General features: G+C 34.8%; 1 protein-coding gene across 2 annotated transcripts; it reads right to left on the reverse strand.

Moving 5' to 3' along the window:
- Positions 1-423: 423 nt before the first annotated feature.
- cdhr5a (cadherin-related family member 5a) lies at positions 424-15,999 on the reverse strand. Of its 2 annotated transcripts, none has more exons than XM_055214945.2 (14): positions 15,746-15,999; positions 15,174-15,349; positions 14,416-14,478; positions 14,167-14,256; positions 10,743-10,829; positions 9,966-10,070; positions 9,697-9,882; positions 9,535-9,625; positions 6,045-6,142; positions 4,862-5,068; positions 4,652-4,765; positions 4,470-4,536; positions 1,391-1,548; positions 424-1,227 (listed from the first exon to the last, which is right to left on the reverse strand). In XM_055214945.2, the coding sequence occupies exons 1-14, from the start codon at positions 15,834-15,836 to the stop codon at positions 676-678; spliced, it is 2,085 nt and encodes a 694-aa protein (XP_055070920.2). In that variant the 5' UTR covers positions 15,837-15,999; the 3' UTR covers positions 424-675. The 2 variants fall into 2 exon arrangements, with proteins under 2 accessions (XP_055070920.2, XP_055070929.2); XM_055214954.2 differs by having other exon boundaries at positions 424-1,139; positions 1,366-1,548.
- Between the last annotated feature and the right edge of the window lie 1,080 nt (positions 16,000-17,079).

Raw genomic sequence — 17,079 nt, forward strand, 5'->3', positions numbered from 1 at the left:
AAACTATCCATATTTGAGAGGTGATAAAAAGAGAACAAATGAAGATAGGATGTATTTTTTTAAAGCAGAGAGTCTGTTCTTTCATTTGATATATTGTACGTTTATATATTTAAAGAAGACTATTTTCTGGAAGACATTTTTAATATTTCACTATTTTAACATTTCACTTTTGTGAAATGCTGACACTGGCTGAATTTTTTTTTAAATACTGGCAGGGAAAGAGTTAAGAGTGTAATTATTTGATTTATTGAAAATAACCACATTATGGACAAATATTAAATTTACACGCGCTTTATTCGTTTTCTCAACAAAGTCAAATAATTTACATGTTCATATAAAATATTGTGTTCATGATTTATTATTTATTAAATAGAGCAGTAAGCCAACATGAAATGCAAAATTCTTTAGTTATTCTTCATTAAAACACAACAAATCAACACATATTTGCATATTAGTGCAGCACACATATCAAACGATAAAAAATACATCAGAATGAACACATTGCTCTCCGTAGCCTAAAATTTGTCATATTTTGACACAAACTGTGTCTGTAATAAGATCTCCACAGGGGCACTTTTATCTTTTTACAACGATGCAGTATATCAACCGAACTGAATAGTAATACTGAATTCATCAGAGGAATCTAATTTGTGCCTTGACCTGCGCAGCAGATCTTCACTGATCTACCTTCCCTGTGTTTAGTCCATCTTTGTTATCTGCTTCCCTGCTTTTCAACTCCTGTATATTCAACATAGTTAATTCACCCATTTCCATTTCCGACGGAGAGGAAGCCAAATCTGCTTCCGCTTTCTCCGTATCCTCTTCAGGTTTAAGTCCAATATTGTCTGGAATGATTTCCACCTCGATATCGGAAGAATCCTCGCTCTCCTTAAACCACACTGTCTTTTGTCTTTCCTCTCTCCTCCTCTCTTTAGCCAGAATGGATTTTACCTTATTTTTACCCGGCCTTCCTCTGGATTGGACAACGGGGCTGCTGTGGTTGCTTTGTACCTGGTGACCGCAGGAACTGCAATGCCTCTGTCTCTCGCGAGGTGTCGCTCGCACCCTGCCCGCTTGACCCGATTCCGGCCTCCGATCTCTCAGTTCGGCACGCCTGGACCCGGATCTCCCTGTGTCCCCTTCATTTAAGAAACCATCATTGGTGAACTGCATGCTATCTCTTGGCCTGTTAGGGGGCTGAGTATACTTCAAGAATGGCCCTAAACACTGAACGAGGGCAAAGCGTTAATCTCGTAATTTCATGAGCTTTATGTTATCTGCTGTATGTGTTTAGGGACTTCTAATGGATCTTGATATCTCAAGCGTCAGCTGTTTTACAGAGTGGACACTTAGAACTGGACTCACTGAGCTTTGATGAGAAGATGCTGACCTCAGACAACTTGAATGCGGCCGGATTCCCCTTCTTGACGCGGGATATAAGATAGCCGATCACGATGAGACACAGCACCAGCAGAGCAGCCATCACGAAGCCCAGCAGAGCCATATCTCCTGCTCGGTAACCCTCGTCGGGCGACTGGACGCCCACAGCTGATTTGGCAGACGTGCAAAGAGAAATTTTTGGAAAAACATAAAGTACAACTACACAGAAAATACGTCTGACTCATTCATCTCTGACAGATGGGGGGATAGGCATGGCACCAAAATAAAAATCTAAAACAAGACCGGAACGCCAAACCTTCAAAAATATCAAAACATATTTTTATCATTGGATGTTTCAAGCATGCAGATTTTTCCGTAGACATTTTTGGAGCTTCTGTGTGCCGGTCCTATTTTATATTCTTCTGATGTGACTTTTTTGATCGAACACCCATTTTGAGTTTATGTGCGCGCCGTGGCTGTTTTGTTTCAGAAATAAAAATAAATTCAGATTTGAAGAAAATATGTTTGTCAACATAAAAAATTTACGACCGGTTTCCCAGACAGGGATCATTCTGGTCTAAAAGTTATGTTTGATTTTCCTTAATTTAAAAACACCTTGTTCTGCCCTACTGAAAAATCCAGCAAAGACCAGCACAACCTGGTAGCTAGTTCTAGCTGGTTTAAGTTGGCACTAGCTGGTCCACGCTGGTCCTCCCAGCCTGACAAAGCTGGTCATGCTGGTGGGTCAGCTGGTATTCCTTCTACACCAGCAAAACCAGTTAAAACCAAGATGGGAGACCAGCTTATGCTGGTCCTAGCTGGATCCTTCAGTAGGGTGATGTATCTCAAAGGGATAGTTTATCCAAAAATAAAACTTCTGTCATCTTTACTCACTCTCATGTTGTTACAAATCTGCATAAATGTCTACGTACTGATGAACACGAAGAAAGTTGTTTTAAGGAATGTTTGTAAACAAACCGATCATGAGCCCCATTCACTTAAAAGTATCCTACTATGGACATGAATGGGGCTCATGATTGGTTTGTTTACAAACATTCCACAAAATATCTTCCTTCATGTTCATCAGAACAAAGAAATTGATACAGGTTTGTAATGTGATAAAGTCCCGAGACACGCTTTATTCAGGATAAAAGTACTGAAGAAGCAACACGTCCGTGTGGTTGTCTCTATTCATGTTTCTATCTCTCCTTTCAGGAGTAACAACATGAGAGTGAGAATGGTGACATGAGGATGACAGAATTTTTTGGTGAACTATCCCTTTAAGATATATCAGTGCCATTGTTTTATCTCAAGATCCACCCCAGTTTTGTCCTAATAACACTAACGCCTAGTGCTGGATTAATCTAAACTGTGTCTGGGAAACTGCCCCATAGTGTGATAAAATTGCTATAAATCTTGTCTGTAAAAGTTATATCCTATCTTATATCAATATATTCAAATTAGAGATGCACCGATACATAACACTATAATCAGTATCGGCAGATAAAAGCAATTTTTCCCATTATTGGACATCGGCCGATTGTTTAAAAACAGACGAGGATCAGGACTGATGATATCCTGGCAATCAAAGGGGGCGGATTAATGCATCAGAACTCAATTTCATAATTTCATACTAATTTGAAACAAAGAATAAAAAGCAAAACTATCTGATCTATCCAATCCAATCTCAAGGCAAGTTGAGTGGTATAGTCATGAAAAATGTCATTTATTTATTTGTGTTCATGGACATGATTTAGTGTTTTTTCACGAATGTCTTTTTCGTGTCATTGTAAAAAAAATTTTATAATTTTTTTAAAAATATTTATTTAGAAAAAAAATTATATATATATATATATATATATATATATATATATATATATATATATATATATATATATATATATATATAATAATTTTTTTGTGTCCGCAGCATGACTTTAAAAAAATTTTAATAATTTTTTTAAAATGTTTATTTAAAAAAAAAAAAAAAATATATATATATATATATATATATATATATATATATATATATATATAATTAAAAAAATTGTGTCCGCAGCACGACTTTATGTATTATATTCTCTCTTTATTTTTTTTATTTTGTCGCTTGGGGTTAGAATGACTTTCTGTTACATTTCAGACATCCTACTGTAACCCCAACACCAAGCGAAAATACTTTAGAAATCGGACATGAAATTACATCTTAACCCAAAGCCCAAATCTAACCCCAACTGACAATAAAAAAAGAAAAAAAGAAAAAAAAACAATAAATAAAATGACATGAAAAAAATTTGTGCTAGGGACACAAAAAACTTTTTATAATTTTTTCCCTTTGCTTTTTACGTTTATTTTCTATATTTCCCTGGCTTATTTGTGATTTGTGATTCTAGCTGTATATTCTATTTTTTAATAAAAAATAAACTTTTTATAGAATTTCGTGCTGAGTGACACGAAAAAGCGGAAAACCATGTCCATGAACATGAATAAATAAATAAATAAAATATTTTGTGATTATACCACGAAATGCCTTGAGGTAGGGTTGATCTATCGGTATCAGATGTCATTTCAAGTAATTGAATATCGGTATCAGGATAGAAATTTTGTATCAGTCCATCCCTAATGCAAATATCCAATATTTCAACACAATCGCATGGCAGTTCGGACGTATTTTATGAGGTGGCTAATTTGAATGAATTGATCCGACCAAATTTGTGTGATTTTGTACAACTTGCTTCCACCCATATGATGTTGGCTTTAGGGGTGGGGTATCAATTCTTTTTATAATCGTATGTTTTTTGCGATTCACTTAGTACGACTTTGTATGAATTAGCCAAATTGCAAAATACGTACAAATTCTCATAACATCAGGTTGAAAATTTCTTCCCATGCCACAAACATGTATAACTCATGTCTTCTGCACTGTATGGCCAAAGATGTCAATTTTATAACGTGATTATCAGTAAAGCACTGTTTACAATGGAGCCAGCCAGACGAATTACACAGCCAAAACAGCAGTCAATTATTTTTCATGGATGATATCCTTTCTTCGAGCTGTAAAATGGATAAAATTAATGAATCAAATGACTTACATTGTAATACAATCACAGAGAGGGTGGATGTTCCCGCCTCACCAGTGGCCACATCAACCGCCCGAAGCTAGTCACAAAAACAAAACTTCAGAAATGTTTTACTTGATATCATAGATTCACAAATATGTCATTAACTAAATTATTTAAAGAAACTGTAAGATGTTAAAGTCACATCCACTTGCCTGCAGAGCAAAAGATTCTGTGCGAACTGCTTTCTTCAGAATAAAAAACCCATCTGTTGTGATATTCACATAGCTGCTATACTGCACTTCATATTTTATATCTGGATTGATTCCCTGTGACATAAAAGAAGAAACTGGAATGAATGGTCCTGCTTGGTGAAATCATGCTAAACATCTCAATGAGATATTTTAGATTTCCCTACAACTTACACCTGCGAAATCCTCATCCCTCGCTCTGACTCTGAGGGGTCTGTTTGATGTTCGGTCCCTTAGCACCATGTTTTCAGGTCCTGAATTACTGTAAACATACGCTTCATATCGTTCCTTCTCAAACCGTGGAGGATTTCTGCTCTTCTTCTTGACTTCAATGGTGACTGTAGTGGTGGCAAACTGGTCCCTGTTTGATACCTGTGAGACCTGGAAGAGTAAGATAGAGAGACTTTTATTCTAGAAATGACTTACCAGCTCTTAAGATTTAACCTGTGGCCATATTTTGATGAACTATGTATAAAACATTAATGTGTGTGTGCCTTGTAATGGGTTGTGGAAATGTTGTATTTGAAAGCTGCGTTCAATACATTTAAAGATTTCTTTCATTGGTAAACAATGCACATTAGTGGTTAAAGAGCACCTATTTCATTACTTAAAAAACAAGGTTTTTGTGTATTTGGTATAATACAATGTGTTTGCGTGGTTTATGGTTAAAAACACATCATTTTACACATACCGTACATTTTTGTAGCTCCAGATTTCATTCTCTTCCTGAAACGCACAGATTTGAAAAACTTTGTGTCCTTGATTGGCCAGCTAATCTGTACGTTGTGATTGGTCTGAATACCTCTGACATCAGCTGGAAATGTGACGCTCCTTACCATGTTTGAAGGATTTGCTCACAATGCAATGCTAACAGGAGTTAACTTACAGACTGTGAGTCAAAGTGGGAGGAATTATGATAATGTTGGTCTTGTCTACATCACCAATCCCAGGAAGTAAACTGTTGCCTACAATCTCTCAGAGATTTACATTGGAGATGATAACTCATGGCATCGTTTACTTTGGAGTATGTACCTTCGTTAACATGAACTAATACACATTTACACATCAAAGGAAATGTAAAAACGTGAATCGGACAATAGGTGCTCTTTAAAATAAACACATTTTCCTTTGTTGGTAAAAGCATCCATTACTTCGGTTTTTCTTTGGTACATAATGAATGTACTCAGGAAACAAACTACAAAGTTCCTTAAAATAAATATTTCTTTACATACAAATGATGCTTTTTATATAAAGTGTTTCATTTCAGGTATAAAAACAAACATTTTTACAATAGCTACTGTATCATAATGCATAACTATAAAGGGTTATATATGCCTGAATAACGTACTTAACTCACCAATACTAAGAGTGATACTGGACCTGCTACATCTGCTGGTTTTAACATGGTGATGTTGCCCGAGTTTTCATCAATTTGAAATATATTGTCTTCATTTCCTAGATGCAATGACACAAATGAAAATCTGTGCAATTATTCTCAAGCATTGTGGGGCAGTTTCCCAGACATTTTTCACCCAAAAATGAAAACTACCCCATGATTCACTCACCCTAAGGCCATTCTCAATGTATATGACTTTTTCTCCAGACAAACACAATCGGAGTTATAATAAAAAATGTCCTGGCTGTTCTAAGGTTTATAATGGCGCTTCTGATTTGAAGGCCAAAAATTCAATGTTAAATGTTGATATTTTATTACAAAATCACATTGATTGCCCTTTTATTAACTCCCTGGGGCCGTGTGGATTACTTCTGTGAAGGATGGATGGCCTTTTTTGGGCTTCAAATCAAAAGCACTATTTCCTACCATTATAAAGCATGAAAGAGCCAGGGCATTTTCCAATAAAACTTCAGTTCAGTTCAGTATTTATTTGTTCCCGTAGGGAAATATGGGTTGCAGCGAACACTCACCCAGACATTTGACAAAATTTACGTTGGCGTACAGGGTTTGAAAATTACTGAGGTCCAGGGTGGGGTGTTAAGAGTTAACAAATGCTATCCCAGGTAAAAAAAAAGTGCACATAAATAAAATACACTTTTTAAGTACACTTAGTAAATGTACTATTTTCGTGCACTCATTTTGCGGTTTATATTTCACATTATTTGTTTTTGGTACTTCTTAAAATTAAGTGAACATCTAAGTGTTATTTTGAGACATAATTTATTTCAATAAAAATCTAGTTGGTACTGGTATTCTTACTTTTTCAGGTAAACTGAAGTACTGCTCAAGTAGAACTTTACTTTTAATAAGTATATTTGTAGCATAACTTTACATAACTTACAAATGTACTTGCTAGTATTTAAGTGGTTTAAGTATATTGAAGCATACTTTATTTTTACCTGGGATCTAAAATATTCTGTCTTAACCTTTTTACACTGCTGGATTATTTATTACTTTTTCATGCAACGTTTATTTTTGTAATCATTTTAATAAGCAATATTATAAAATAAAAAACGTTACAAGATGTTAAACAAGAACTTGTTTAATGCTCTTATTGTTTTCAGCATGACTTTGTTAAAGGTTAACTTCTAAATTAAATTAAATAACAGAATTCTTAATGCTTATGTTTTGTTGAGATTAGCTTTACCGTTTTACGCTACATGTTTGAACATATTTGGCATATTTTATTTAAACCCAGTTCTTCTACATACTCTTACAGACACAATTATGATGATAACTGCTTTTATCTTACCGAATGTAGTATCAGCAATAACCTGCTCGCGCTGAATGATTAAACAATCACTTTATAGATGATGTCAAAGTGTCACAGTAATTGCTAAAACACTACATCTAAAGAGGATTTTTAACAATGGGATCTGGCAACACTGCAACTTCTGTACTCGCGCCGTCGCAGCTTAAGCCAATCTTCTGCATTTTACACTACACTATACAGTAAAGTGTCAAAACATAATTATAGATGCGGATTCGTTTTGAAAAACGAATTAGTCATTCGGAGAACTTCAAATTTTATTTTTTTAAATGAAAAAATTACCGAGGTCCGGACCTCTGTGACCTCATAGCTGGCTACGGCCATGATGGCATACATATATATATATATGAAGAGCTCTTTTCCAAAACGCGATAAACGCCATTTTTAAAAAAAATTAGTTTGTCATGTCATTTGGCTGTGTACTGAACCTATTCACTCCTCCATGAACGTTTTATGCCAAATCACTACATTTCCTTGTTAAAATGTAGGTACAAGATGCCGTTCCTTTCCAAAACGCGATAAGCGCCGAGTCTATTTTTAGCCTAAACGCGATTTATCCTCTCGACCAATCAGAACTCGATGAGCGTTCGACGCAATCCAATGGCGGCGCTCTGAACAGATGTTTGTTTATGTTCATTCATTACTCAAAATGAGATTTATGTCATGTTAATACATCATCCGGAGAAGGTAACGTTACCCGTTTGCAAGGCGATCTTCATCAAAGTGTTTGGTATGTACAACTTTCGTTTCAGAACTGGCTCGTTTAATACCGTTTTGTACGTTCGCGATAAAGTTTAATTCCTGTGAAGAAGCCTGCTAACGTAACATGAAAAGTACTGAATAGTTCGATAGCCTGCTGATAGACAGACTGGCGTTTGATACATTGATCAATGTCGTGCAAAAGTACAAAATGTGGCTAGTGACCAATGCAGGGACATCTGTAAAGTTGTGCTTTTTGGATTGGACATTATGAGCGCGTTGTTACATGGTATGTCATTGAGAACAGAACGAGGGGAGCTCGCTGTGTGCGTGTGAGGTTAATACAAACTGTGTGTAGACGAGAGAGAGAGAGAGAGAGAGAGAGAGAGAGAGAGAGAGGTGTGAAATATATTAAGCAAAAGAGGTTCCTAACGCCCTGCTAAGGAGAAAACTGAAATGGTGGAGGGAGTAATAGCAAGTTAGTTATGTGTAATTCTGTTTATTTCATACTGGCTCCAATGTATATCACAATCTGAATAATTTACTTATTAATTTATAGTAGAGTCCCTGAGTATATGTTGGATGTTCTGTTATTTGTTTTTTTGTTTTTGTAAAGAAAAAACATCAATTTATGGAAAAAAATTATGGATTTATAGCGTTTTGAAAAAAAATAAAATTATCTTTGAATTTATAATCAACAATATTGTCGTTTGATTTAATAATCATTATTCAACATGTTCAGATTGAGCAAAAAAACAATTATAACAGAATAAATTGAATATTCACAAAATGTGTGGGTCTGGGTAAAAAATTTACTTTTTCTGAAAACAATTGAAATGGATTTATAGCGTTTTGGAAAAGAGCTCTTCATATATATATATATATATATATATATATATATATATATATATATATATATATATATATATATATATATATATATATATATATATATATATATATATATATATATATATACACTACACACACACACACACACACACACACACACACACACACACACACACACACACACACACACACACACACACACACACACACATACATATATGTAAGAAAGAAAAAAACTTTGTGTTCATCTGAAAGATGAAGATATATACATTGAGGATGGCTTGAGGGTGAGTAAATCATGAGGTCATCTTCATCTTTGGCTGAAGTATCCTTTTTTGCCTACTCTAAAATGGATGTTTAGCTGTCTTAAATGAATACATCTTGCACTGGCATGTCATGTTTTGTCTCAGGGTTGGCACCATTACTATTTTTGTAAGGTGTGTTTGTAAAAACTACTGAAATGTCACAATTTAACTAATGCTTAGTCCTCGCTTAACCTAACCCTGTCTAGGAAACCGCCTCTATATGTACAGAGAAAGAAGTTACACCAGAAGAAAGATACAGTTGTACCTTTAACTATTTTATAGCTTATCTCTTCATTTCTACTTTTATCTCCATCTCTGGCATACACCGGACCCGGTTGTAACTGCAGTGCTCCGTCCTTTAAATATAAATCATGAATGCATAATTTCAAAAAACAACTCTGCATACATTTATTCATTCGACTTGTACCTGTTTCTCTGTTAAGTTGACTTTTCCCTTGTAGCCCAAACTCAGGCAGAGTTTAGCGTAACCATTATTTATTCTTGTACATGGTTGGAACCACGGAGGACGGTTATCAATGTCTTTTATATTGACGGTGATGGTTGCTGAGGCTGTAAAGGACACGTCATTTGGTGGTCCAGGAGGTTGAGTATCCTGGTAAAGTTAAGATTAATTTTTTAATGAAGGAGAGAGGTATCCTAATAGCTTCAAGAATCACATAGAAATATTTCACACACCTGAACAAACAGGGTGAATTTCACCTGTTGGACGACATCATAATCCAAAACCTTGTTCACGAGAATTCGTGGGGTATACATGGTCTCCAGTCTGAAGTACCTGTGCTGTAAAACCAATTCATTTATAACCATTTTTATAGAAAAATTTTCTTGTACCTCAAATGGTAACATCGCAAAGGTCAAGGGTTCGAATCCCAGGGATCACACATCAGTGGCGGCTCGTGACTACTCTTCCAAGGGGCGCAAATTCAAAATATGTATTCGGAGTGTCATGTGTGTTGCTTGTGTTTTCAAAATATGTGTTTGTTGCATTATGTGAACCATGTGCATCACGTGTTTTGTCAAAATAAGTGCCTGCTGCACACACTTCAAAAACGTTTAGGATATAAGAGACGCTCACATTCACAAAATACACGCAAGACACTCACTTAACAGTAAACTCTGATTACGCATGCATGAGAGTATGCGAGTATCTGACAAACGCAAGCGTCTCTTTTATCATAAACCCTTTAGACGCGTCTGCAGCAGGCACTTAATTATTTTGACAAGACACGTGATGCACATAAATCACTTGACGTGCCGAACACATATTTTGAAATTACGAACCACCCACACGACGGGCTAAATACATGTTGTGACGAATTTTGCATCGTGCGCCCTCAAAAAAGAAGTCACATATACTGATAAGAAAAATTTATAGCTTCAATAAACTATAAGTTGCCAAATGTATGTGTGAAATAAAATGAAAAGTACTCAGTAAATAATTTAGGTTCTTACCACTGTTGGTTCAATAGAGTAATACAGAACCTCTGAATCTTCATCTGTGGCTTCAATTAAAGCAATGCTGCTATTTACAGGTGTGAGCTGTTCGATAAAGACAGAATATAACATTATAATCTAGTACTTTTTATAGCTCCTGAAGTTTATTGCTGCGTCCAAAATCATACTGTGACAATACGTACTGAATTTGATGAACTACTTCCTGCTTCATTGTTAAAACAGTACACTCTGTATTTGACCCTGGACCACAAAACCATTCATAAGGGTAAACTGAATAAATAAGCTTTCCATTTACCGTATGGTTTGTTGCGACTTTAAAGTCCTTTGGCAACACATATTGATGACTTATGACCCTGTTTTGTGGTCCAGGGTCACACAGAATGTGTGCGTGCAATATGAATGCATTTTGGACATACTGCATCCGCCATGTTTTTTATTGTCATGTAACCTGTATGTCCTTTGACCTATGATCAGTGTTGGGGAAAGTTACTTTTAAAAGTAATGCATTACAATATTAAATTACTCCCCAAAAAAGTAACTAATAGGCTTTATGCCCAGCTGCACTACTTCCTGAACTTCAGCCAGCTCCTTGTTTTCTGTCTGCCATTATTGGACAAACTGATTAATCCAGGTGTGTCTGATATTGTTGTTGTGACTACTGAGGTCAGGCACACCTGGATTAATCAGTTTGTCCAATAATGGCAGACAGGAAACAAGGAGCTGGCTGAAGTTCAGGAAGTAGTGCAGCTGGGCATAAAGCCTATTGCGTTACTTAGTTACTTTTCATGGAAAGTAATGCTTACTTTTAAGTTTTACTTTTAACTTTTGCATTACTTTTTTTTACTTGGCTGAGGATTGATCTCTTTTAGGCCTTGTAGGGGTTTTTAATGATCGCAAAAATGTCAAGCTCTGGCCTGCCATCTCTATTTCGGACTCAAAATTGTTCCCGCTCAGGCGCACAGAGTGTGTAATTCTACGTTAATATGTTCAGTTTAATTCAGTACATCATTTTATTTTTAGATTGAATTAATTAAACTGAAAAGTAACTCGCATTACTTTTTTTAAAAAAGTAACTCAAATATTAATGTGTACATTTATAAAGTAATGCATTACTTTACTCGTTATTTCAGAAAAGTAATATTATTACATAATGCACGTTACTTGTAATGCATTACCCTCAACACTGCCGATGATGTAATCAGAACAACCACGACCAGAATTTACTTCTGCAAATAAATCAGGAGAAACACAATTTTTGGTACCTAAACCACTTAATAAGAGCCTCCTGGTTCATAGATGTCTGGTCCTCAGTTCACATGGCCTGATGGGATAGTAAAGTGTCCATCAAACGAACACTTAAAAATCTTGCTGAAAGTAGTAGTACATCCAGGTACCTTTCGCCTACTATAAATTACTATGAATACTATGAATTTGAAAAAAAAAAGGTCAAAAAATGGTCCCTAGCTGTCACTGGGGTTGTACCCTTTAAAATAGGTCCTAACATGGGGGTACAGATGTGGTTACAGATATGTATACTGTACATATGATGTCAAAATGTAACTTTGAGGTAATACTTTGGTACCAATATGTATCTATGAGCCCCAGTTATAGCTAGGCACCATTTTTCTAGCATTTTTCTGACAGTACATACTACTAATTTTCGCCTACTATATAGTATGGAAGTAAGTGATTTAGGATGCAGCATTTATCTCAGCATCGGCACGGTGATTAATTTGGTTAGCTGAACACTTTGAGTCCGGATAAGTTGAGTTTGAAAAAATAAAGCAAACTTGTTGCCCTAAAACAACTTGAGTAAAGTTTACTTAAACATATAAGCTGTTCTAACAAGAATTGACTTAAAAATCTTAAGCTTGATTAGTGGACATTACTAGAAATTTGCGAGGAAACCCGTTGCACTAAATAACGTTAGTTTTTACAATTTAGTTGGTGTAGCAGACGAATCAAGTTGCCATTTTTTTAAATCCTTTATATTACTTTGGGTGTTATAAATGCTATTAACACAAAATTCATGACTGACTTTAAGTCAATCATTGAATAAATGTGATTCTCCACAGAAACACACACAAAACTGTGTTTTTGACATGCAATGTCAGTACTGTGGAGAGAAATACAATAAAATATTCGTACGGAAACACTGATCACCTGAAAGGTGACTTCACAAAATAACAAAACAACATCAATAATATAAAAGCTTAAACCTATATGACATTTTATTAACAAATATTTAAGTAGTAAACGTTTTATCAGTTTTTATTCTGTGAAAAAGACTATCATAATTAAAATATTCAGGCGGAAAGGATTATGTGTGAACATGAATAATTTTAAGTTTAATTTACTTGAATGTTTTAATTTAATGTATTTTGTACGCTTAAAAGTTAAATGAACTATATTTTGGTCCAAAACTCAAAATATTAAGTGATGTTTACTTCATTGTTTAGGTAAAGACAATATCTGGGTTAAAGGAATATTCCATTTTCTTAAAAGAAAAATCCAGATAATTTACTCACCACCATGTCATCGAAAATGTTGATGTCTTTCTTTGTTCAGTCCAGAAGAAATTATGTTTTTTGAGGAAAACATTGCAGGATTTTTCTCATTTTAATGGCCTTTAATAGACACCAACAATTAATACTTAACTCAACACTTAACAGTTTTTTTCAACGGAGTTTCAAAGGACTATAAACAATCCCAAACGAGGAATAAGGGTCTTATCTAGCGAAACGATTGTCATTTTTGACAAGAAAAATAAAAAATATGTACTTTTAAACAACAACTTTTCGTCTAGGTCCGGTCCAGCGCGACCTAATGTAAATGCGTAGTGACGTAGGAAGGTCACGTGTTACATATATAAAACGCACATTTGCGGACCATTGTAAACAATAAACTGACACAAAGACATTAATTAGTATCAGTTGACATACAACAACGTAGGAACGCCTCTTTCAACACACTTGTAAACACTGGGGCGGAGTTTCGCGTTCGTCTTCTGTGACCTCTTGACGTCATGACGTATTGCGTGGGGTCAGCTGGCGCATCACGACCGGATCTACATGACGAGACGTTGTGCCTTAAAAGTGTATATTTGTTATTTTTTTGTCGGAAGTGACAGTCGTTTTGCTGGATGGGACCCATGTGCCTCGTTTGGGATTGTTTATAGTCCTTTGAAACTATGTTGAAAAAAACTGTTAAGTGTTGAGTTAAGTATTAAATGTTGGGCTCTATTAAAGTCCATTAAAATTTGAAAAATCCTGCAATGTTTTCCTCAAAAAACATAATTTCTTCAAGACTGAACAAAGAAAGACATCAACATTTTGGATGACATGGTGGTGAGTAAATTATCTGGATTTTTCTTTTAAGAAAATGGACTAATCCTTTAACAGTGAACGCTAAAGGTCCTTACCTCATTTACGTCAAGTATATACTCGCTCTGGTTAAATAACGGAGGGTTGTCATTTATATTCTCAACACGAACAAGCACGATCAGAGTAATCTGTAAAGTAAAGATTTAACACAACATCCATATAGTTTATATGTACAATCACAATAAAAACAACACACATATACAGTATATAACAGTAGAGATTTCCAGCTAAATGTATATTATATCATACTACAGTATATTGTACTTGCAGTTATGACTGTGACTTACACTTTTGTGGCCGGTTTTATTACATCGAACATGAACTGTTAGTTCTTCAGGAGCTAAAAGAGTCTGAACAACAGAGAAAAATAAAGTGAAACAGCACAGTTTTACAAATTAACTTGTTTGAATTGACTGTAAATGTCACAGACGTCATCAAAATGTCAGCCACCGAAAGAGCTTGTATCACATTTTTGTGTGTTTTCATTGTTAAAGGGATAGTTCACCTAAAACTTAATATATTGTCATCATTTACTCCCCTTATGTTGTTACAAACCTGTACAAAGGAAGATATTTTGAGGAATGTATGTAACCAAACAGATCAGAAGCCCCATTGACATCCATAGTAGAAAAAAATACTATGGAAGTCAATGGGCACTCTGATTGGTTTGCTTACAAAAATTCCTCAAACTTGTTTGTAACAACATGAAATTAAGTAAATGATGACAGAATAAAAAAATTTAGATAAATTAACTATCCCTTTAAGTGCATATTAAAAACAAGTCATACTAGTTTAAGGATGACTAGTTTTATCTTGGAAAACTGTTTTTATTCGGAAAATTGTAGCCGGTTTGTATTCGGTCTAAAGAAGTTTACCACCTTTAAAAAAATGTACAAGTTGAACGAACTAAAATCATATCTTTAACCCTCTAATGCCCTTGAATGACAAGCTGGAACCAGTCAGCAACCATTTCAAACCAGTATCAGAGGATTGATTTTTGTACAGGCCCATTAGAGTCAAGCCAAAAAAAACCATACACACGTACTTCAAAGTCCAGGTTTTTCTTTGCCAACAGGTCTAAACCTTTCAGATAGAAGAAATTCCCAGGATTCTCTGTGATATTCAATGTTACATCCTTTGTCATTGTGTTAATATGGACGACGATTGTGTCAACAGTGCTGTTCTCTTTAATAATCACCGGCTCTGTTGGGACCGTACAAACTAAAGAAAGAAGACAAACATCAACATGATGAAAAAAGCACAAAATTTGTATGTGATACATTTATATAATAGCTCAAATGTGAATATTATACCTTTATTTGTGTGTATTATTGTGTCAAAGCTTATACAATTTGAAGTGACCGCTAATTGATGTATCAATGTTTTAAGTTTAAAAGCTGATTATCGTATTGTAATAAAAAAAAATTCACAACTGTGCTTTGTGCATAAGCATTTTATTTTCAACAGGACACAATATTTTCAAAACATTAATCTGCAATGTCATCTATGAGGGTCTTTCATACAGCCATGAGACTGAGATGAAATCATACTTATGTCACATAAAATACAATAAGAGATTCAACACTGAATTATCTGGATTATATAAGAGACACTTACTTTTGTCAGCAAAGCAGATTTTGTGAAGGAATAACGCAAACGCCCAGGCAAGCGCAGCAGTTATGGATCTGGACTTAAATGTCGTGTCCATTTCCCAATTTCAGACGTGCACAACTAAGTATGGAGGACTGGGAGACCGTGGCACCAGCTGGTACTTCACATAAAGCAGTGACTGTGCTGACTGATGAGTGGGAGTTGACTCCAGTCGCAATGTTTGTGACTTCATCTTACGCTCATATATTGCCTAAGGAGCTTGCCAACAAGTGGACTGCGCCCTCCCACCAAAATACTTGCATCTGTTTTCAGTGCTCATTTTGTATTTGTGCACCGCTACTGGAAACAATACAGAAGAATGCAGCTGGGGATGAAATCTGAAAATGTCGATCAGGCTTTATTTACTTTGTATGTTGAGAAGATCACATTTGAGAAATAATAAGCCTATAGGCACATAAAAATAAAGCTGATCTTATATTTGAGAATGCATGTTATATGAACAGTGGTTATATTTCGTATACAAAGATTATATTTTATGGATGGTGCACTGCAGCCACAGGCAACGGCCCCAAAAGGTACACTTACTTGTAAGCCACATGCAAAATGCATGAATTTAGTTGCACTATACACTGAAAAAATTATTAGTTGAATTTAATCAATTTTTTTAAGGTAAGTGGTTGCAATCAATTTATTTAAGCTACATTTAAAGTGCTGGGCAAAGATTAATCGCGATTAATCGCATACAAAATAAAAGTGATTTTTTGCATAATATATGTGCGTGTACTGTGTCTAATTATTGTGTATATTTAACCACACACACATTCATATATTCATTTCAGAATTGTTTTACTTATATATAATGTTTTTTATGTATTTTTAATATAGACTATATAAAAATAGAAATAAATATATATAAACATGTAAATGTTTCTTAAATACATACATGAATGTGTGTGTATTTATTTATAGATAATAATTACACACAGCACATACTCATATATTATGCCAAAAATCACTTTTATTTTGTATGCGATTAATCGCGATTAATCTTTTCCCAGCACTAATTTAAACAAAAGTTGTATATTTTATTTTACTTTACTAATCTTTTTTGTTTAAATGTAGCTTAAATAGGTTGATTGCGGCCACTTACCTTGAAAAAAGATGATTACATTCAATGAATCATTTTTTTCAGTGTAGGCCCAAAAAATCCAAGCAAATAGCTTCTGTAAACAAATTCTAAAGATTTTCTAAACTATCTACCAAATGTTTTCAAAGTGGTTGGTGTAGTTCATCACTTGAAGCAGCTTCCAAGTCATTCCTCCCAACCAATCAGAGCTCCT

The sequence above is a fragment of the Misgurnus anguillicaudatus genome, chromosome 21, assembly GCF_027580225.2.
Source record: "Misgurnus anguillicaudatus chromosome 21, ASM2758022v2, whole genome shotgun sequence".
In the NCBI taxonomy this organism is placed as follows: Eukaryota; Metazoa; Chordata; class Actinopteri; order Cypriniformes; family Cobitidae; genus Misgurnus; species Misgurnus anguillicaudatus.